The sequence below is a fragment of the Castor canadensis genome, chromosome 8 (genome assembly GCF_047511655.1).
Source record: "Castor canadensis chromosome 8, mCasCan1.hap1v2, whole genome shotgun sequence".
NCBI classification, from domain to species: domain Eukaryota; kingdom Metazoa; phylum Chordata; class Mammalia; order Rodentia; family Castoridae; genus Castor; species Castor canadensis.
This window is the reverse complement of record NC_133393.1, coordinates 10,255,261-10,279,183: the sequence shown is the minus strand read 5'-3', so window position 1 is coordinate 10,279,183 and position 23,923 is coordinate 10,255,261. Positions and strand designations below refer to the sequence as shown.

Genomic DNA, 23,923 nt, shown 5'->3' with positions numbered 1-23,923 from the left:
AACTGCTTGTTACTGGTTTTTCCAAATTCCAAATGAGCCAATGCTTCACGAGTGACCTAAATGGAACTGACCCATTTCTACGAACATTGCCTCAGTGACCTTCATTGCTACAAATTGTGTAACAAAACCGCCTCTCACTTATTTCTCCTTATTGTCAGCGTTTTCCCTGGTAACATCTAAGTGGACATTTGCATTAGCTCTTTGGGGAAGGAAGGTCTGTAAATAGAATATACCAAAATAAGAATGTGAGGGACTATGTGGTGGGGATAAGAACAATTCAAACTGGCTACCCTGTCCTAAGTCCTGTCATGTGAAGTTCTCCATAGATGTTGAATGTGCCTTCAGGATCTGAATTACCTGCAGCCACCAACAGGATCAGTGACAGCTCTTCATCCTAGTCATTAAAAAAAAATGAAACAAACATCTTTTTGGTGCCAAGCCAGAGATTACTGACCACTTTCTCAGCCAGTTTTCTCCAAGTTCAACATTGGTACGGGCAAAATGCAATAATAACCTGTTAAAATCATCCACAGTTGTGGCACAGCTTTGCATTTTATTCCCCTCATTTTAATTACACCAGTTCAAGTGCAACACAGCGTTTCATGCAATCATCCAAGATAAAGATGAAGAATTGAAGGATAAACAAATGACTCACTTTAATGGATTTACTTCAGACAAGAGAAACCTGTAATTTCTCTTAGGTGTGCTTGACAGACCCATTGTGGAGTGAATCACAGTCTTACACAAGCCTTGAAGCCGTGGGTAGCTTTAGAGTTGTCAGATCGGCTTCTCGCAATAGGCAGTTGGTTTTTCACTGGGGCCTCCGAACTTCCTTTTCAAAAGATGGAGAAGATGGGTCACAGTCACTGAAGGAGGACTAGGGGCTGTCAGTGTGGATGCAGGTGATGGTGGGGCACAATGGTGGGCAACTCCACACCAACCTTCCTGCTGGATGATTGTCCACTTGTGGACTGTTAGATCTACTCCCTGGAAGCTGTGAGTACATGGTCCATGCCAACACCTCTTTCCTAGTGAAGGAAAGTTTGTTTTTGTACCTGTCTCAGAATGGGGAAAGTGTGTGCTTTATGATGATATTTTCTAGAACACTTGATTCTGCAGGCTCCTTCCCTAACATTATTAAGAAATGGACAAGCTCAAAGTTGGAGGGTTTTCCTCAGCCTCTTTTACATCTGTTTTTCTGCATGAAGTTGTCGGTCAGGCTTGAATGTTTACTCCTGGGAGTGAAAATGCAAAACATCCTGTCAAGCAATTAGACTCTGTCCCTGCACTATTCCCTTGCCTGATAAATTTTAATTTCCTTTCTTTAGACTGATGCAAAGCTAGAATTTGTTTTTATTCTTTAGTATCTTCTTCTTTTAGTGAAGTTGACAAAGCCGTCTTTATAGAACTTACAGAAAGCATTTCCTCCAGTTACTGTTAAAAATCTTTTTTCAAAAGTGTCTCTCCTGGTTTTGAATAGTCAATAGTATGCTGTTTGAAGGACTGTGTGCCTTAGACTCTAAGGGTAATTGTGGGGGCTCTAAAATGTCAGCACTCCAGTGAGCTTTCTTCATGCATCAGAGCAATTGTTGGGTCTATTGATTTCTTTACAATTACATAAGCATCAAGAGAGCTGGTGAGATGTTAAGACACCTTCCAACTCTGAAACTTTGTGATTCTTGAAATCTATCAGAATTTGAGTCCAGGCTCCAATCTCAGATAAAGTTCCTGAGCTACAAAGAGATGACTGTAAGCCATTTAAACCAGCCAAAGAAGAGATGCTGCTGATTCTAATAGATCTTTATATCTACCTTTCCCCCAAGGCTCTGTATAAAATGCCTCATCCATGGCAAGGGAGAACCAGTAAGAGCAATTAAGTAAATTCTATTATTGAGGTCAAGAAATTCTGCATCTTAAACATATAAACAACTCATTTAGCCATCTGATGTTATAATCAGAGTCCTAATTATACTGCTAGAGTAGATGGAACATATGGTTATGGAATTAGGCTAAGGGAAACACGCACACACACACACACACACACACACACAAACAGATGTGGGTCACCTCAGTCTTAAGTTCCTCACCCTCCCATGAACCTTTCTCAATTGGTCATTCCATAAGACATTGAGATTGACCAAGGAGTATGAAGTGAGTTGCTGCCTATAAGGTTAACAAACTATTGAAAATGTGCCTATCCTGTCACTTTGTGGTGCAGATCAATGGAGAAGAACATTTTGGGAAAAGTGTTCACTTGGTTTGCAGATATTCCCAGGCAACTCACCTTAGGGTGTTTGTATTAAGTTTGAGGTATCACACCTTCCAATATATTTCTTATCTTTGACTGCCCATATGGTTTCTGGGTTGACCTCTTTAAATTTTCTTTGGAATCCCAGATGCCAGCCATCACCAGGCATGTTCAGACAGGTGGGGAGTACCTCATTCTGTGTGAGTCATCTCCTGCAACTCCATCTAGCACTTGCTAGAAATAAGCTCAAGACTCAGGCAGAAAGTAATTTTGAATTCCAGCTCATTCAGAATTTCAGCTCTAGGTACAAGGAAGATGGGAAAAAAATAAAACATAGTATTTAAGAACAAAGGGATCTTCTGGATCTATCCAGAGACCCAGTATTTTATGAGTTCTGGTTTGTAGAGATAATATTGAAAGAGACACATGCATTGGCATGCCACCCTTGTATGCCTCCCCTTCCCTTCTCTTTTCCTTTCCCTTTTTCTTTTCCTCTCTTCTTTTTTCCCTTCCCTTCCCTTTCCTCTCCTCTGCTTTCCTTTCCTTTCCCCTCTCCCTTCCATTTTGCTTTATTTCTTTTCCATTTTATCGTTCCTTCCCTGTAGACTGCTTTCTTTTCCATTCCCTTCCTTTTCCCTCCCTTCCCTTCCTTTCCTTGCCCCTCCCTCCCTCAATTCTTCCCTTGCTCTCTCTCTCTTTTTTTTATAGAATGACTTTATTTCTCACTCAACCCACGTGGAGTTTCACACACTTTTTTTTTAATTTTTACATGAGTATCCCAGGTAGAACAACACAGAGGAGATACACGGTAGGTCTGCTATTAGGGAATATTTATACCAAAATCACCAGGTTCCAGAAGTTATTTAAAGTTGCAAATATTTTGGTCTTTTGTATCTGTGGGTTCCACATTCACAAGTTTGACAACCATGATTAAAAACATTCAGAAAAAAATTGTACTGAGCACATATAGAGTTTTTTTCCTCATCATTATTTCCTAAACAATAGTAGAATAACTATTTACAAAGCATTGAGATGATTTAAAGTATAGAGGAGGATGTGCATAGGTTGTAAGCAAATACAATACTATTTTCTGTGAGGGACTTGAGTGGTATGGGCAGATTTTGGCATATCCCCCACACATACCAAGGGACAACTGCATGCTCTTCCACCCCTCTAAAATAGAAAAATTTCCCCATGATTTTAGAGCAAAAACTTTAAATGCTGGGCAAAGATCTTCATTCACTCATTCTGTTGTAGGGATTATTCACTCACTCGTTCATTCATTTATCTAACAAATTTTTGCTAAGTGTTCACTATGTACCTTGTGCCTTGCTGGATGTTGAGGATAGAGAATTTTTTTTTCTATTCCCCTAGGTGTGGCCTGATTTCTGTTAGGCTCTGGGATAAAGAGCCTGGGATATTTGTGTTCTGTTGACCCATTGTGATTAGGGCTCAGTCCATGGGGTAGAAGGAGCTGACTGCTGTAAATTTGTTGGGGAGGTGTCTCCTCAGACTCACTCACTTTGGGACTAATGGATTTAGCTACATTTTTCTTTAGGCCTCTGAGGCCAGCAAATATTATTTTTCTCTCTCTCTTTCTAATCACTAGGTTACAGCAGAGAGCCTGATTTCATTCAGAAACCAGAATTGCTGTTTATTATGTGAAAAGCCAAGGTAGGTGGCAGTAATTCACACTTAGAGGGATGCATAGAGAAGGGCAGGTTATGGACCTAGGGAGAGGGAATTTGAGACATGCCCTGATTACTTTTATAAGTCCCAAGAAGCTGCTGTGGTAGGTGGTTTAGTTGCTTTTATGGCTGAAATGAGTATCTTGCAAATACTTTAGAACAACATGTGGAGCTGCCCTTCCCTTGTGACTGATATAGAAACTGGAAGAAGCAAACTTGTTTGCAAATGACAAGTAACTCTTCATTTACCTCATAGTCATAGATAACCTCAGGCAAGAGTTCTTTCCACCGTGTTTTCTTTTGCATTTCTGAATCTGTCTTCTTCTCCCTGCATTCATTCTGAGCTGTGGTGTGAGTGACTTAAGGAGCTCCTACGAACATACTGGCACAGGGACTGGTGTTGGGTAAATGCCCAAAAAATATGTGTCTGGATAGATTAATGTGTTTCCTTCCAAGATAACATGTTTTCATAGAACAGCATCTTTAAATTACCTAAAGCATTTTCGATGATCAATTAATTTTTGTAAACTTGAGTGAAATGGTTTTTTTTTTTAACTACAAGAATTTTCAGAACCTTGGTGTATGTTTATTTGTTCAGGGTAGGAGAGAGTGTGGGGGTCGTGGTGGTATATATTGCTCGCCATTCAACTTGACCATGGAATATCTTTGTTTTTCATTAGATTCGTGTTCCACAAAAACCTAGGGCACAGGCCATGGCTGAATACAGTAGACACCAAATCTACATTGTTCACCTACTAATAGTAAAGCAGGCAGATTCCTAAATTCAAAGAAAATTTAAGTCCATAAATATAGTTGCCCTCATTGTTTAATTTTTCTTCTGTCTCATTTGTTTAACTTTTGGTGTCTGTTCCAAATGGTTGGTAAACAAATCATGGATAATATGCATGAATCCCAGATATAAATATGCATTGCTGTAGTACTATTGTATTAGGATTACTGCTTATGATATTTGTTTGCCTGGATTGGCTACAAGGATCTTGATTTACATAGCCTGCAACCTATCTTCCTACAAGGAAGGTTTCTCTGCCACCATACTGGGAGTTGGTAGAATTAGCGATGGAATGGAGATTTACCAATCAGCTGACAAACCAAACACATGGTAGAACCAGAAGTCAGTAAATGTCATAAAGGTAGTTTATGTATAATACACAACTTTAGATTCTCCATGTAGGGTAGGACCTGGCTTTTACTCAGCCACACATCTCTGGGAACTGCTGCTAATCTTCAAGGCTGAGTGAGTTAGTTTCTGTGAGACTCACATCTTTCAGTGCTCTGTGTGTTTGCTAATATTTGGGCAGTCTGCACTCTCCTTGTCACATATAACTTAATACTTAGGTTTTTGTATCTTTGTTCTTCTCCTCATTCTTTCAAGAGATAATCTACAACATATTTATTGTTTTTTTAGCACAATACAAATTTGTATTTGCAGAAACTTTTCAGTTTGGAATCATGCAAAATGGAAAGCTCACTTTAGTTAAGTCTTTATCAATGGTAAATCTTCCTCAACTCTGTTGTCTAAAATGTCCATCTCTCACTGTACATTATGCTAATGAATCTTTTTATTTTAATTCCTGGCTCTCAGAACTTTTAAGCTCTACCCAATCTCTGTCTTGCTGAGAATGCTGCCTTTTGGCCTCAGGAATGTCTGCATTCTTATGGGAGGCATCTCATTCAACTTTGATGAGAAGAAAAATAACCCAATTGCGGCCAATCTGAAAACATCTATATGACCCATCCTTACCAATTAAACTGGGAAAAAATAAGAATGCCATGATTCCTGCTGTATAATGTCTTTCAGAGTCTCCCCCAACATTTGTAGCAACTGAAAAAACTTAGCAAATGATATGTAGGTTACATATACCAGATTATAATAACACAACCAAAACTCTGCCAATTGGCTCAGTTCCAGTTTGTATTTTTTAAAGCCATGCCTATGATTCCTATATATATATGTTTTCTGCTAGTAAGAGTTTTCTTAGCTTACATGAATATATAAAATATATTCATTAATATATCATTATCTCAGTGTTCCATCAGAGAGCACAGTGATCTATAGAATACGTAATCCTTTCCCCTTGAATATTTTCAGGAGCTGTGTGACTCTGAAGGCTCAAGTGCTGTCAAGGAGTCATTTTTGGACTCCACAAATTATATCACATCACTGACCTGACTTTCTTTCTTCCAGCCAGGTTAACTTTTTCTTTTTCTTTTCTCTTCTTCTTCTTTTTTTTTTTTTTGAGGGAGAGTCTCATTATATAGCCCAGACTGGCCTCAAATTTGAGATTTTCCTACTTCAACTTCCTGAGTGCCACAATATCTGACAAGCAAGGCTGTCTACCCGCAAAATTCCTGTCTTGAAAACTATGGGGCCATGCTATACAGGCTTTTGTCCTGAAAATATCAGATAGATAACTCGTTTTGATTTTCCTTCACCCATTTGTGCATTTTTTACCCTACTTTCTAGTGGACAAAAATTGGGTTCATCCTTGGAATTTAGCCCATTTATTTGGTCCTCAATCTGGGTATCTTTTCTCTCATGTACCTTGGTAGGGACATTTCAGTATAATTACGAAGAATAACAAAGAGAAAGTATTAAAATGGATGCTTTAGTGAAAGACATGAACAATTTTCAACTTGGCAATGAAATAGACCTATAGTCCCTATCTCTGTTGCTCAAATTACAAGCTACAATAGAGGTTTGTAATTTTATTAAGTGGTTAGCAACCAATACTGAGACTGTCAAATAGAATAGAATAGTAGACAAGAGAAAAACACTCCAGCATATTCAGTATTTTTATCTGGATACTCTGGATATGCCAGAGTATTTTTCTTGTGGGTAGGAGGGATAAATATTTTTACATAAAATTTTTAAAGCATAAAAATTGTATATGTTTTCAGTTTTATATGTAGTTATCTATATACATATTTATATGTGTCTGTACATACTGACTCATAGTATAAAACATATTTCTTACTGTGTCACAGCAAAAAATTTGACAGTCATAGGTGTGTATGTGAAACATAGGGATACTTTTAAGACAATTTATACTACTTCTTCTGGTATTGCTTTTAGGGCTAATCAGCTAACTATTATCTTAAACATTGTATAGACCACTCATCCACCAACTTACTGCACACGTAAGAACTTCTTTCCATCCACGCTGTAGGATCATGAATTCTATACACATAACCCAACATCTATGCAAATTAATTCCCACACTTTGCCTATCCTTCTGCCATGTTCCCTTCCCCTGCTCAGACTTGCTCTACAAAATGATGTTGTAAATCGAAATACTTTCTCATTCTTTGGTTAGGAACTTTAGACTCAAAGAAAATGTGGAGGCCCTCCTGTAGCACATCATTTCAGTTCTCCAACTCTCTGGAGAACTGAAATGGCTCTCTGGGGTCAGGAAAGTCTTTTTTAGTCTCGACTCCACCCAGCAAGGTTCTGATGCCAGATGAGTGAGCTGTGTCTGCTCCTTGGCCCCAGACTGCTTCATGACCTCAATAGGGCAGAGTTAGATCATCTCTAGTAGAACATAAGGGAATTGAAGCTTGCTGATAGCTTAGTCTTTTCCTGGTCTTGCAATATGTGCACTATTGCTCTTCTTTCTCACTATTGGCTTGCACTGTCTGTGTTCCCCACTGGACATCTGTTATGGAAAGGACAGTGTCTTTTATTTTTTTGTATTCCCAGCATCTAGTATCATTTCTGACAAATAAGAGATGCTTGGAAAATGATTGGTGGAATGAATCAGCACCTATATTTTGTGAAATGAATGTGAAAAGAGGCTTAGTAAGGGTCATTTATAAACAGTAGAGATCTGATCATAACCTAGTTCTTACTGACTCTAAATCCATGATACTTTTACTTTATTACACCTGCCTTTCCAAGAAAACTATTCTAAAGAAATTTGTTGCCAATAAGGGGCCTGAATTGTCACCATCCACTATGAAAGTATAATGATCAGGTTGATAATGAGTCTCAACTCTTATAATGATACTTTCCTCAAGATATGGCTTTGAAAGATGGAACTATGAAGAAAAGGGGAAGAAATAAACAGATGGCATTAGAAGAGACAGTTATCTTTCAAGGCTTCCAGTTTATTTGCACAATGGTTTATGTCTCTTTTAGAGGTATCTTAGTGCTTGTTTTAGTAGCAAACAATTGTGCACACTAATTTCACTTGAAGTTACTTGTCTGCAAATTCCTAGAGAGATGGTACACTGAAGGAAAGTAGTTCTCAACTGGGATATCTCTGGGCACATCTGGCATTGTCTGGGGACATTGTTGGCTGCCATACCTGGGGAGAAGAATGGCGGTGCTGTGCTGGCATCTATTAGGTAGAGGCCAAGGTACTGCTAAACATCTTACAAGTCACAGGACAGCCCCAAACAACTTAGGAATTATTCAGCCAGAAATGTTAGTAGCACCAAGAAGAGAGACCCTGTTATAGAGATATGGAATGACTCTCTCATTGGACCAGTTGGTTTAAACTCTTGGCTCTATGACTTTTTATCTGTGTGATATTGGGCTCATTGTTGATCAACTTTTTGTTTCTTAGTTTCCCCCATGATAAAATGAAGATAGTAATAGTACTGTCTATTATATGATTAGATGAATTGATGCACAAAAGTGCTTAGAATAGTGATTGGCAGCTAGGAACTTTTGATAAATGTTAATATTAAAGAAAATTGTGGGTTAAATGATAAGCAATTGTGCTTTTCTGAACATACATCTTTCCTGTTGCTTCCATCATTCTGTCTTCTGCTGTAGTCAGGTCAGCAATTGGAAGAAAGTCTCTTCAACATCTTAACTGGTTGAAAATAGATATCGGTGTCCTTACCTGGGGCAGGTTGTTTTGTTTTGGTGTGGATATCTCAGAGTGCCTTCCCTAAGTGGCTAGTTAGCCTGCTATGCACTATGTTAGTTATGTGAAATTACAACCTTTGGCTAGATTTACCTTATTTTCTATTGCAGGTTAAGATCTTGATGTGTGAAAATGAAGACCCAGGTTACCATGATTTGTTGTTTAGTGTTTTGTCTGGTCACAGACTGTTTCCACTATAAATCCAAGATTCACATGAAAGTAAGTTTCATCCATCCCTTTGTAATCCCAAGAGAGATCCTTTTGCTTCCCCAATGGCTAGATTTTTGATAAATAACATGTTATTTTAAAAAAAACTTTCAAATGACTATAATTTTACCCTTACCAATAGTAACTTTCTAAATAAGGGAACAAAAACAGAGAGGTGACAGGCACTTCTCAGAGAGCAGCAGTATAGTGGAAGAATTGTATTATAAACCACAGAATGTAGACAGGCAGCTGTTGAGAGGAGAGAATACTAGCCTGGCAGTAGGACAATTTAGAGTGAGAATTTAATTTTGTGAGTGAGAACTTAATTTTGCTTCTCACTGGTTATACAAGTTGTTTTACTTTTCTGAGTCTTGATTTCCTTATCTACAATATAAGACTTGTTTTTAAAGGTAATATTGGTAGTCCCCATATATAGGTATAGATTTGTGATTCTATTATTGTGACTTAAAAATTATTCTTAGTATCTACTCATCTTTTTCTTCTAAGGATATATGGTATCTGTGGCACCAAATTAGCTGCATTTCATTCTTAGCATTACTATAGACAAAGAATAGCTTTGTAGTATAATTGTCACCTCCACCTCTGCATTCTCTCTGGATACTTAAAATTTTAGAAAAGTTGTACCCAATCCACTAACTTGACCTTCAGAACCCATGTGACCTTCAAGGTTCTAGCTCTCATCAGGGGACAGTATGTCCTCATCCATGTTCCTTCAGAAGTTCCTGTAATACTGTGATACTTCCACATGATTCTGCTGCAGTTTTCTTCCTCATCCAGAACTCATTTTCTCTTCGTGTTTACGTGGAGCCTCTAAGTTGAGACAAGAGGAAAGTCCCACAGAAAAGAAGACCTTTGGGAATTTCTGTTTTTCAGGATGGAGATAAACTTCAAAGCCCTGAAGGGAAACCTAAGCCTGGGAGAATACAAGGTATGTAGCTGTAGAACAGTCTTCATCAATCTGGAGACAGGGCAGGAATAAAAGAAAGATGTTGATGTTGCAAGCATATTCCTAGACCACAGGCTTTCTCACCGAATAACAATTTCTAATACATTCTCCATGTTTACCAGCCTATTGGTCACATCATTTACTGACTTCAAGACCTCAGTATCATCCACTTCTTTCCATTCCACTGACACTTCCCTATGGCAACTTTTTCAGGACTGCATCACCATCTTTGTTCTTAGACTCCCCTGTCTCATGCTTATCCACTCTGACCCATTGGCTAAATTTGCCTTGCCATGAGCATTTGTGTTATTGGAACACAACTATGCCATTCTTATACATACTGTGTTTGGCTTCTTTTACAATAAAAAGGCATAACTGAGTAGCTGTGACAGAGATCAATGTGAGCTGCAAAGTCTAAAATATTTACTTTCTAGATTGGGTTAGCATATTTAACAAATAAAAATATAGAATGGCCAATCAAATTTGAATTTCAGATAAACAGTGAGTAATATTATATGAATCATATGTACAGTAATATTTTATTCCTTGTTTATCTGAACATTTCCAATTCACCCTCATTATCTGCAGAGTCTACATTTGTAAATTTGCCTACTCATTGCAATTTATTTGTAAACTCATACGTCAATGCTCGGTGCTTCTGTGGTCATTCCCAGACATGCCCAGAGCAGCAAAGACAGTTGAGTCGCCTGATACACATGTTCCCAGCCAAGGCTGGAGAAAGGTGATGTTGCCTTGCCTTGTTGCTCCAGCTGTCATACTGTAAACACGTCATTTCCCAGTTGATGCTGTGTTGTGCTTTTTGGAGATAATTTTTTGTGTTTAGAATGAGCCCTAAACAGTGCTATTTAGAGTTTTTAAGGCAAAGAAAGCTGTGATGTGCTTTATGGAAAAGACAAGCTTTGTTCAAGCAGGAGTTCTAGTGCTCTGTGCCATGAATTGAACAGTAATGAATCAATAATATATATTAAAATAGTGTCTTTACACAGAAACAAACATAAAACAAGGCCATATATTGATCAGTTGATTAAAATGTCATGAGCAGAGTTTCATAGGAATCTAACTTATATTCCCCCAGAAGTGGATCAGTATTTGCTAATTCAGTGTTCATGGTGACCATATAGGTAATAACTTTGTGAACAAGGAGAATTGACTATATATGAAAATAAAATTAACGTTTAAGTGAGTTTCCCATATTTTATCTGGCAATTCCATTTACATAGTACTGTGCAGAAAAGTTTGCTGATTCTCCTTCTATGTATTGTCAATTACCCTTCAATGACAACCATGTTTTCTGGTAACTCCCATGTCAATTCAGCATTCACAGCCCTTTACAGCTTACCCCTGGCTTTCCTTCCTGTCATCCCTTGCCAGTCCCTCACTTCAGGTGTGCTGAATGAGCCTTTCTGAGTGCCCTGCAGTCCCCGTTTCCCTGTGCGTCTCCCCAGTCTGCCTGTCAGCTCTTGCTGGTTGCTGTGGACCTGGTTTAGAGTCACCTCCTCTGGGAAGACATTCAGAGACCCCCCCAGGATGAATCAGATGCACCTGTCAGAGCAGGCCTCTCACTTGCATTGTTTCTTCCTTTTCAGAAAAATGCCATGGGCCTTGCATCCCTTCTTCCATCTGCAGCCAACCCTGCACTGAGCACTTTCGTGGAGAAATAGGGTTTACATGTAATCAAAACAAGTGGCAAAAATCAACTGAAACATGCACAAGCCTTTCTGTTGAAACGCTTTTTAAGGTGATGCATTTGGGGAGCTAACCACCCAGGGGGTGTGGAGGCATTTTTAATTTGATGTGTTCAGCATGATGATAAATCTCAGACCATGGCCTTATGACAGTCTACAGAGTGGGTTAAATTAGTCTCTTGAACTTCTTTCCTTACTCAAACTCTCAGGTACTCTTCTTTTTCCCAACTCTCACTACTTCTCCCATCCAGATGTTTTTCCTAAAAAAAAAAAAAAAAGAATAAAAAAAAAGAACTTGGAAGTTATTTATAGTATGGTGTAAATGACCTCTTAGAGGTTAAGTTTTAACTTTTAGCCTTAAAGGTGGATCTCCATGCCTCTTGTGCTAATCAATTAATCTGTATGTCTAGAGTTAAATTAAGTTTGATATTTTTCTAATACTTTCAATCCCTTGACCAGAATAAGAGATACATGATCCAGTGGGAATAGAAATTCAATGAATACAGTAAATCTCACTTAAATTAAAATTTCCTGTCTTATCCTTACACTTAGCAGCCATTTCTTTCAATCTTCCCTCTAATCTCCTTGCAGCCCATGGTTCTCTCTGTTTCCTACAGTTTTAACAATGGTTTATAAAGGAATTGCAGATGGAGTCTCTGTCAAAGCATAGGAAATCAAATTGAAAATCCTGACAACTTCAGTGGCATCAGAAGTTAATTAAAGGAAATAAGTCATTGCTTTGCCTTCTTCAGAGTCACGTTCTGAGAGAGTCTATGTAAAAGGATCAGGAAATGAGCAAATAACTTCTAATTAGTGAGCTGTAAACTTTTTGAAATTGAAGCTTCTGTGTATTGGATATTTGAGCTGCCAACCTCCCTTGACTCCTCTTTGAAATTCCATTTGGGTCCTCTTTCTCCATAACTTCATAGGAATGTGTTATTATACTAGCATTTGAGTAAAAAAAAGCAAGTTCTAATAGGAAAGTTCAATATCCTGATCTCTGTGGGGATTTTGGAGGAACGCCCTACCTGTCTGTGACCCTACATTGTTTTCTCTACTTCTCACACTGAGCCCCTTTTAGGATCACTTGCTTTCTGTCTGTTTTCTCCATACAGGTGTTTGTGCCTTCAGTTCCCTTAGTCAGACACATTTAGATACATAGTCATTTTGTAATAAAACGCCTTGTTTTTTCAAACAGGACTCCAGTGGTGCGTCACGCCTTTCCCTAGCATCATCTTCTTTTCCTCTGCACGTTCTTGACTTTCGAGTTCCTGAGCCTATTAAGAGTGTAGCCCAAGGCATCCGCAAGAACTGTCCCCTCGATTATGCCTGCATAACTGATGCTGTGACGTCGTCGGAAACCACATCTGGCAATATTGCTTTTATAGTGAAGTTATTAAAAAACATTTCTGCAGACTTGTCTGATAATGTTACTCAAGATAAAATGCAGGTACTTTTTAAAAAATTAATTTCATGAAACAATATTTTTCTTAAAATCTTGCACTTTACAGCTGAAAATGTATGTTTCAGGTAAAAACTATAGTAACCATAGCAACAGCAGCAAACATTTCATTTCAGTTTTGCACATTTGGTGTTATGGAAGTTTTCAAGAAATTAGAAGACTGTAAATACAAAATGGTGACCATGAACAAGACTAAGTCTACTCTAGCATTTCCAAAATTATGTTCCAAAGAACACAACTGTTCTGAGAAATGTTGGTGGAGGTTCCAGTTTTAAAAGGGAAAGCCACAGCAGCATGGCAGCATTAGAAAGGTCTGGGGTAAACAAAGTTAAGCAGATTTCGTAAGGACAGGACTTTTCAGAGCCTTTATTTAGTGTGCTAATGAAACATTGATGTTTGGTATTAAAGGGAGGGATATGGGAATATGGCATGCAGTATTTGTCAGACTTAGAGTACTGTAGAAACTACCATCACTCCTTCTAGGAAGCACTCATTGATATCTCATGGGAACCTTGAGTTCTACATCCTGTAGTTTAGAAGTGCTGCCTTGGGTACAATAGTAAAGTTGGTAGACATTAGCTGTGATAATATATGTATATTTATATATGTGTGTATATATATGGATATAGATATAGATAAATTTATTACATGCAGTTTTGACTAACCTTGGACAAAATAGATAAATAAGTAAATAAATAAAAAAGAGAAATTTCAAAACCAAACATAATAAATTCCTAAGTGTGCATAATTCAGCTCAGCTGATGCACAAAGAACCTCTTAGTCAGTTCCATGTTATTGTCAGTTGTGTTTAAATCTTTGTGTGATCTGTTGATTGCTTTCCCTGCCCTCAATTTGGTAGAAATGTCCTTCCAAAAACCAAATAGTGCCCCAGAAGCAAGGCAAAATTTAATGTGCTTAATTTAAATGAAAAATGAAAAAATTTAGATTTGTTGAAAAGCAACATGTCATTGGTGAAAATCAGGAGGCATTATGGGAAAAATAACTCAAGCATCTGCAGTATAGCACTGAATTCTACACTGAACTCCTGAGCATGTGTGAGTTTTCCTCAACTGAGGTCTCCTTGTAAGCACACCTGCAAATGCCAAGGCTCTACTGTATATGTTGTACCACATATATTAGCTGTCTTACTTTTCTTCCCTTTGTGTAGCCTTCCTAACTTGAGATTCTAATACGTGAGGAATGTTAAGAGAAATATGTCAAAGTACATTATGTGCAAGTATGGAAATGTCATGATGAAACCTCTTACTATGTGCAATTTAATATATACCAATTAAAAAGGGATTTTCTGACTTTAGAATTGATTTTGTACAGTAATGAGCTTTTCTTCATTGCAGAGCTATAGTGAAATAGCCAACCATATCCTTGACACAGCTGCCATTTCAAATTGGGCTTTCATTCCTGACAAGAATGCCAGCTCAGACTTATTAGAATCAGTGAATTCATTTGCTAGGAAACTCAACATCCATGATGAATCTGAGAACATTGTGGATCAACTCTTCATCCAGACGAAAGGCTCTCACATCCATCACAACACCTCAGAGATGCATTTCAGATTCTCCAATGGCATGAATAACACCACAAAAGGTATCTTAGGAATTATAGAAATCCCCAGGCAAGAGCTACAGAAGTTGCCACCACGTTCATCTCAAGCTATTGGCATAGCTTTCCCAACCTTGGGGTCGGTTCTGAAAGAAGCCCACTGGTCAAATATGAGTCTTTCCAAACCCATAAATGGTCTGGTCCTGTCGGTGGTGTTGCCAGAAACACTGAAAGAAATCTTACTCACCTTTGAAAAAATCAATAAATCCCAGAATGTTAGGGCACAGTGTGTTGGCTGGAACTCTAAGAACAGGAGTTGGAATGAGAAAGCATGCAAAAAGATGTTGGATATCACTAACCAAGTGGAATGCTGCTGTAACTACACCAATGCCATGAAGTCTTTCTCCATCCTAATGTCCCCCACAACTGTGATGGACAAAGTCCTGGACTACATCACTTGCACTGGACTCAGCATCTCAATCCTTAGCTTGGTTCTTTGCCTGATCATTGAAGCCACAGTCTGGTCCCGCGTGGTTGTGACAGAGATATCATACATGCGGCATGTGTGCATCGTGAACATAGCAGTGTCACTCCTGACTGCAAACGTGTGGTTCGTCATAGGTTCTCACTTTAACATAAAGGACTACAAGTGGTGTGTTGCAATAACGTTTTTCAGCCACTTTTTCTACCTCTCCCTGTTTTTCTGGATGCTCTTCAAAGCGCTGCTTATCATCTATGGAATACTGGTGGTTTTCCGTAGGATGATGAAATCCTGCCTGATGGCCATTGGCTTTGCCATTGGCTATGGGTGCCCACTAGTGATTGCTGTCACCACAATTGGTGTCACAGAGCCGAAGCAAGGCTACATGAGGTGTGGTGCCTGTTGGCTTAAATGGGACCATACCAAAGCTCTTTTTGCATTTGCCATCCCAGTCTTGGTCATTGTGGCTGTGAATCTCCTTGTGGTTTTGGCTGTTGCTGTCAATACCCAGAGGCCCTCTATTGGCAGTTCCAAATCCCAGGATATAGCCATAGTTCTGAGGATCAGCAAAAATGTTGCCATCCTTACCCCACTGCTGGGACTGACCTGGGGTTTTGGAATAGCCACTCTTGTAGAAGACACTCCCTTGATATTCCATATAATATTTTCCCTCCTCAATGCTTTCCAGGTAAGTTCTAAGAGAGAGATTTTCTGTGTACTTCCTCATTGGTTGTCATGTTGGATTTGGCTGATCCAGTCTGTGGAGTCTCCTTCCTTTTCCCATCGGTGATCCACCTGTGTCCATCCAACGGTTTCAGTGTTAACCTTCTCTTAGGAGGACTATCCTTTGCTCAGGGATGGTGAAGTTACAATCATATTATGCCTTGAATCAAGCACAATTTTATCCTTTTCCAGCGGTTTGGGAATTCAGTGAAATAGCCATTTTCTAATAGGATGAAGAGATGGCCTTTGACAGTCACTTTGGATGTTAATCAGTCAGGAGTTCTCATACTTCTTTGGTATTCCCTGTGAAATAAATGTAAGTTGTTATTTATAGAAAGAGATCTTGCCTTGTGTTACCTTGGGAAGGTTACTTTCCTTTGGGTCTCAACTTTCTCATGTGTAAAATAAAAATATGGATCTAGATCTCTATTGCCTTTTCCAGGTTTGGAAAGACTGTTTAAGATTGTTTTACTCCCTTTTGCAACTAAGCCTACACTTTTAGGAAGCTATCATTAGCTAGATTGTTTTCTATATCTATGAGTAACAGAAAAATTTGGCAAGTCCATAGTCTTAATTACGCCTTTAATCAGGGGTTGGCAAAGGACAGCCTGCTGCCTGTTTTTGTAAATAAGGTTTTACTGGAACATGGTAATGCTCATTTGTTTACATTTTCTCTATGATTGCCTTTGAACTACAATGACACATTTGAGTACTTGCAACAGAAACTGTATAGCCTGCAAAGCCTAAAATATTTACTATCTGTCCCCTTGCAGAATAAGTTTTCTGACTACTGCTTTAAATAATATAACTACTTAAACAAAGAGGCAAAAAAGATTTCTATTAACATATCACTAATATTCTACTTAAAAGCATGATACAAAATATAAACCAGACTTTCAAAAATGTCAACTCAGATCATTTATACATCTTATTCATCTTTTTTTTTTTTCTGGTAGTACTGGAGTTTTGAACTCAGAGACTCATGCTTGTTAGGCAAGTGCTTTTACCACCTGAGTCACATTCTCAGCCCATTTTTGCTTTCATTATTTTTCTAATAAGGTCTTGTAATATGGTCTTGCTAACTTTTTTTTTTTGCTTGGGCTGGCCTGGAACCATGATCCCCCTATGTCAGCTTCCCAAGTAACTAGGATTAAAGGCGTGAGCCATAGCCCCCACTCTCTTACTCATCATTCTTTAATAACTGTAGAGCACATTCATCTCACTCTTCCTGTTACATTACTTTAAAGAGAAAACTTTGACTTAAGACTTTTTGCTTGCTTTCGGTTTTCAATTAAAAGCTTTTAGATTCACATATATTTCCCCACTCTTAAAGTTATTCTACTGATTGATGATTTCATCCTTTTCTTACTTTACAATGTAATTAAACCCTAGGAAATTTTGTTCTGTATTTCTTTTCCACATCATTTGTGTTTCTCTCTTTTTTTTTGATTGAAAAATACCAAAACCTTTTTAGTTATATACAATTCTCTTTTCTCAGAAAGTTTTCCTTGTGACTTACCTTTAACATTTATTTTTGCTCATCTGATTGTGCTTCTTCACCATAACCTTAGATGGTCTAGTGATCCAACTCCCCACCCTAAAACTTGCAGGTCTTTGTCGATTTCTGTCTTTTATGCAGAAGGTTATTTTACCTGCTCAGAACCCATGACTGCCTATTCAGTGAACCTTACCTTCAACTCAGAGCAGAGTAGACAACAGGCTTCGTTTACTTTCTTTCTGTTTTGGCAGTACTGGGGTTTAGACTCAGGGCCTTGAGCTTGCTAAGCAGGAATTCTATCACCCGAGCCATACCTCCAGTCCTTTTTGCTTTAGTTATTTTTGGGAGAGAGCCTCATTTTTTCTTCTTTTGCTCTGGCCAGCCTAACCTGTGGTCCTCCTATTTATCCTTCCTGCATAGCTGGGATGATAGATGCACCACCAGGCCCAGCTATTGGTTGAGATGAGCTCTTGATAACTTTTTGCCTGTGCTGGTCTGGAACTGTTCTCCTCCTGATGTGTTACCTGCATGAGCCACTGTGACTGGCTCACAAGCTTCATTTTCTTAAGACAACTTTCATGGTTGTGGTTTTAAGTGACAAGATTTCATGTCATCTGTATCTGTCATCATGAGGAAGAACAGCCACTCCAATCTTTGGGAAGTAGAAGATTTAGTAATGTCAAAACCTTTATTCTCCATGTGTAGTTATTCAATAAACATTAATAACCCTCATACACAGTCCCATGAGGGTGATCCTTAACCAGGGGTGGAGATAAGAAATACTCAGGAATGTATTTTTTAATCTGCATCAGTACAAATTGCTAATGTCCAATTGCTGTCCTAGAGGTTACCTAGAGGAATGGAATTAAAATAACATCTGGGATACTGTCTGCAAAGCTGTCCCTCATGATTTTGTTAAATTTTACCACAGGGCTTTTTCATCTTGCTGTTTGGAACCATTATGGATCACAAGGTAATTTGAATTTGCTTCATTCATTGCAAATGACCCATGTGGCTAAGGGGAGCAGGAGGGTGACATGGTTTTGCTCAGAGAGCATGGTCCAGGGGAGCTGAGTTTGTGAGGATGGTTCAGGGCATTAGCTGTGATTTAGAAAGGAAAGAACTGTATTCTCTAATTTCTTGTTGTTATGGAGTCAGCAGGAAGCTGTGTGCTAGTATTGGAGAAAAGAATAAAAACCATGAGCACAATTTATACTTACTTCTAAATCTAGTTGTAACTACACTTCAACTTTTATCTGAGTCCCACTGTTTACCAGGCACTATGCTAAGCTGTTTGATGGTGGTTTTGCTAAGGTTACTGTTTTCAAAGTTCCAGGAGCCGAATCTAAGCTTTGGCAATTTTGTTGTTCCTCTGACATCTGCAAGGCATTTCTCACTGTCATTGTTTTCTAGATAAGAGATGCTCTGAGGATCAGGATATCTTCGCTGAAGGAGAGATCAAGGGCAGCAGAGGTATGTTCCTTCTTTTTAGTGACAACACTGGATCGTCAGTGTCCTAGTTATGCAGGGAAAAATACTGTAGCTCAGTACTCAGCACTTGTTAACAAAGAATCAATAGCATATGATTGGTTCACTCATTTCTTCATTTTATAAATTTGGAGTATCCTGCTAAAACTGAAGGTCAGCAGAAGATAGCCTTTGAGAGAATTTTGCACATTGGGTATATTTCACTTTGACATTGGACCCAATGAGATGGTACCTGGGATCATAGATTTATAAAAAGTGAGAGCCAGGAAATGGAACTTCAGTTAGAAATGAGATTCTATTCCAACCCACTCATTTTACAGAAAAGGAATTTAAAGCCCAGAGTACTTATGAGTGGAATGACTGGTAGAACCAACCGCCATCAAAATCTCTCTCCATTCTCCTTATTCAGGATTCTTTCCAAAAAACCACATTTTTGTGTATTGGAGGATCCCAGTACTTATAGATCTTGAAGACTTTTGACCTACCTATCTGTCTTTTAAGGCACCAATTAAAATTGCCAACATTTCTATATTAGTTAGAAGTTATTTGTTCAACCAATAGATTTCATTAAGTTCTACTTACTCAAAAACAAACTTTCTAGATAGGTTGAGAACACAATTTTTGATTAGTACTACATCTGACTTTTAGTACCACAGTTTTTTCACCTTTTGACATTTTTTTCACCATTTGACCTTTTGTAAATTGAAATGTATCTTTTAAAAATTATTTTATTTTTGAATTAACATACATTAGCAATATGAGGGATTTCATCACAATAATTACCTATATACATTTATATGTACACGTACATATATATGTATATATAGAGTACCTTGAACATGCTCATCTCCTCTACCATCTTTTTGTTCCTCCTCTCCTCCTCACATTTTCAAACAGTGTTTGGTGGGTTTCTTTCTTTATGCTGTCTCCATGTGTACATATGAGTGTACTTCCATCCTGTTCACTCCTCAGTATCCTTTAACTTGGAATATATCTTATAATCAAATATGGCATTATTAAATGGCAAGTTTGTTTCATTTTATTTTTTAGGAAAACATAACTATGAAGATATAGCTTGAGTTATACTCAGTGAAATAGGGACATTTTATTCTTAATAGATGTGTCAGTTTGGCACTTTATGCCTTCATTTTCACAGGCTGTACATAAATATACATATGCATCCTTTTCATCAAAATCATTGACTCATTGTCAACTCTGTCATTTCCCCCCTATTTAGAATGCATCATTAAGTCCAACCAATGGATCTAGATTGATGCATCATTGAGGATGAGATGTGAGTATTAAAGACTCAAGGGGGAACCTCACTTGTAAGTTGAACTGAGCCACTCGGCGCCCCTGTGAGAACACTGTTACCCGAAATGTGATGCTGAGAGGAGTGGGAGGGGAACAGGGGAACAGATCTTTCAGAAAGTAGACACTTCTCTATTGTTTGTGATGAACAATAAATAAATGAAAATTTGCACATTTTTTGAAAGCCTGTGACATCTGAGTTTACATGAGCAGACTTTAAGTGCACTTTTATTTTCTGTCCTCGGTAATAGGATGCACAGGTGCAGGATACACCCTAACTAGCTACAAAATGCCTACACCTGAGTCCCATCTTCTCAGTGAATTATGCCACTTAAAAATGGCCCCACTGTTGACAGTGAAGGAAGACTCAATTGGCTGAAATCACAAGCAATAAATCTGTCTCTTCCTAATGAAGTGGGGGTCCAGAATCATTCCTAAGAGGGTGTATAAGTAGGGTTGTGGCAAATTAGCTGTCTACTCACAGCCAGACCTTTGAGATTTATTTCTACACTGCTGAAATCTCAGGAAACAAATATTAGGCATCCACAAAAGGGTCATTAATTCACAAAATGACACTCAGAAGCCAGACTAGTAATAGGGGAATGTGGGAAGGGACAATCAACCTCAACCTTGGTAATGGTTTTGTTTTGGAAGGTTTCATGGCCTCTATGCACTGGTATAGATGAGTGACAGACTTTTTTTTAAAACACCATTTGGCACCAGTCACATTCTCTTCTACATTCCTTCCCTTTATGAGTCATGACCCATATATTGAACAATGGGTCAAAGCTCAGGCCTGAACAATGCCATGGAATCAAAGATACTATGAGTTGGAAGAACTCTCATGGTATCTCCTATGTTACAGTTCCAACTCCGTGTTGAGCAGAATGGGACATTGGTATACAGTCCAAGGAAGAGGGAAAGAGAGAGTAAGAGAGCTCTGCCATCTACATAGACTGGCATATGTGAGGTGTGGGAAAACAAAAGAAAAATGCTGGAAATTTAAATCTTTAAGTGATCATCCTCACATTTGGATTTTTATATTAGAACATTTAAAAGTTTGACATTTATGGACTGTGCCCATTTCCTAATCTGTAGGTCCTTCATGGTGGAATATCACTTTAACAGTTTGAGATTTGTCACTAATCCAGAGTTATTAATTCAGATGGCCTATTAAAAACACAACTGATCTTTATTTTGACAACCTGTTTTAGGTCTATCAGACTGTTAGGTGGAGAATGTCTACCTTCTGGGTTACTTTTCAGCCTTTCTACAGAGGAGAAACATGGTGGAGGCCATCTCTCCAGCTGATTGGGGAAGCTTGTTTGCCTGTGGTAAAAGATGGAGAAAAAGAGTAGAAGCCAAAACCAAGGACACTATGTATAGAGTGGGGGAGGAACAAAGGGTTTAGATGAGTGTTAGAGGAAGGCTGGGTAGTAGGTGGGAATGGACTCCCCAATAAAGTCATCTTCACATAGTTTTCTTTCATTGTTTTCTAATTTTGAACTTTTGAGGAAGGTGATGAACTCAGTATTGCATATTTTCAGCACATCCTCCACAGGTGGCCCTGTGCCTATTTAATTTTTCTCAGTAATTAGGGCCTATGATTTTACATCTGGACACATGGTATCAGAAGGTTTCTACAACAGCAGCTGGCATAGTGGTAGATCATGTTGAGGATCCAACAAGCATTAGAGTACAGGAATAGGAAATTCACAGTAAGTGGTTTTCTGAAGTACAGAGTGAAGAGCAGGTAGCACCAGTAGAGGCGCAGGGTTTATGGTAGAATTACTACCCAGGAGCACCTAGGATGTTTGGTAAGTAAAAAGCAGGGGTGCATTCAGTCAATATTTCAGCTCTTAAACCACAATGCAAAGTGTAAGACTCATTGGCTCTCAGGAGTAGGCTGAATTCCAATGGCAAGAAAGGAGATGGGAAATCAAGTGACCTGCAGTGAGAACTGAGGCTTCCACTGTACCTGGAAGCTCCTAGGTCAAAATCATTAGAAACAGAACTGAGACATTTCTGTCAAGAGGTCCCAGGGTGAGGGAAGGAGGACTGCACAGCAGTGAAACCCTGGCCCTTTCTTTCAGGCAGAGATTCTGATTGGTAAACCCCATCCTGGAAGGCAGAGAGAGGGAGACTTCATTCTACTGAGTTCACAGCTGCAGAGCGCCCTCTGCTGTTGCTATGATGGATGGGACTTTAATATAACTCAAACAGGCTGTTTCACTCCCTGTGATTCCAGGGGTACCAGGAAGTTTCTTGGTTCCTCTAAAATATTTCCCACCTATTTGTTTAGGCCTGAAATTCACTTAAAAGGATACGGAGTTCATTCCACAATGAAAACTGAGACAATAGATCAAACATTCCTAGGGAAACGACACAATTTAAAATGTAAAGTTGTAAACTCAGAGCAGCAGAGTCATTCCAGAGACCAGGTTTAGATAAGGAAAGAAGAGAGAGGGCACTGAGTACCCAATTTAGGATCAAGGGAGCAGCATGGAAAAGGCAAAGGATGCACAACAATACATACAGTTGGGAAGATAGCCTTCCTGCTGTGTGACTGTGCAGAGATTATTCATGCTTCTCAGCTTCCTTTCCTCATCTGCAAATCACGGTAATAATAGCGCACACCTCCCAGGATGGTTTCAGGATTAAATGAACTAACACATTAAAAGGAAAATTCCTGTAATAGTGCCTTGCTTAAATTAAGTTGTCGGGAAATGTCAGCTATTATTTTTACTACTAACAAGTGTTCCAAACATTTTGCACAGGTTGCCCCATTCATCATAGATGTCCTGCATTCTGGGATGAAGAGTGGGCTCCAGGAGAAGGACATGCTGGAATGAGGGAGATAGCAATGCTTCGTTGGACTTCCTCTTCCTTCCAGGAGTGACAGCTAAACTGAGGAAAACTTGAGGATAACATTTGATCACTGGGCTTTAAAAAGGCTGACCTGCTGATCCTTTGACCTACCCATCTCTTGAAAAAGGCTGGCTTCTTGTTAACCTTGGCAAGATTCAGAATCAACCTGCAACTTATTTCATGGTCTCTTTGGCAAGCCTGCAGTTAGTGGAGCCCTGTTGGAACTGATTGGCTTCCACATCCAAGGATACCCTGAGGCTCCTTGGGTCAGTCATCCTCTCTTTCTGCATGGATCCAGGGTGCTTTGGGGGACAGGGTTAAATCCAATTTCAGGCATAAGAATGTCTGGGTGGGTTGGCAGGATAAACCACAGACAGTTTATTCATGGTAGGTTTCCTAAAGACAAGGAACTGAAGAACAAAGTAATTTAGCTTCTAAATTTTAGTTTCCTCATTTGTAAAACAGGCAAAATATTCTTGTAGGTATTACTATTTGTGTGTTTGTACATACCTGCATTCAGGTGTGTGTGTGTATGTGTGTCTTTTTATACCACTGTACATAAAGAAAATTCTGGTTGTTATTTTAGAAATAAAAATGAATATATTTACCTTTCACAACTTGCTCAAGTGTGAGCTCATTCAAGATGGACTTCTCTGTTGATACCACAACATTCTTGGGTATCAAACCTGTCATCATCCACCTCTACTCGTTGATTAGACATACAGGGGGTCTGGGAATGCAATCCTGCCAATGTGCCCAGGAAGTGGGAATCTGGAAAAACTTGGCAAAGAGTACCACCTTGAACTGTCTTTGATAGAATCTCA

General features: G+C 38.8%; 1 protein-coding gene across 2 annotated transcripts; it reads left to right on the top strand.

The window, feature by feature from the left end:
• The first annotated feature begins 657 nt into the window (after positions 1-657).
• Positions 658-23,710, top strand: LOC109678288 (adhesion G protein-coupled receptor F4). 2 transcript variants are annotated; one of them, XM_020153902.2, is made up of 11 exons: positions 660-996; positions 3,858-3,922; positions 8,939-9,047; positions 9,930-9,984; positions 11,610-11,761; positions 12,907-13,158; positions 14,526-15,899; positions 18,364-18,405; positions 18,846-18,905; positions 20,158-20,214; positions 23,009-23,710. In XM_020153902.2, the coding sequence occupies exons 3-10, from the start codon at positions 8,961-8,963 to the stop codon at positions 20,203-20,205; spliced, it is 2,070 nt and encodes a 689-aa protein (XP_020009491.2). In that variant the 5' UTR covers positions 660-996; positions 3,858-3,922; positions 8,939-8,960; the 3' UTR covers positions 20,206-20,214; positions 23,009-23,710. The 2 variants fall into 2 exon arrangements, 1 of the variants encoding a protein (XP_020009491.2); XR_012450619.1 differs by lacking the exons at positions 20,158-20,214; positions 23,009-23,710 and having other exon boundaries at positions 658-996; positions 14,526-16,250.
• Positions 23,711-23,923: the final 213 nt, after the last annotated feature.

Excerpts from the sequence above, each read along its gene's own strand:
- LOC109678288 (XM_020153902.2), top strand. The coding sequence starts at position 8,961 with ATGAAGACCCAGGTTACCATGATTTGTTGTTTAGTGTTTTGTCTGGTC. Across the intron at positions 15,900-18,363 it reads CCCTCCTCAATGCTTTCCAG|GGCTTTTTCATCTTGCTGTT; the intron begins GTAAGTTCTAAG and ends ATTTTACCACAG. Across the intron at positions 18,406-18,845 it reads GAACCATTATGGATCACAAG|ATAAGAGATGCTCTGAGGAT; the intron begins GTAATTTGAATT and ends ATTGTTTTCTAG.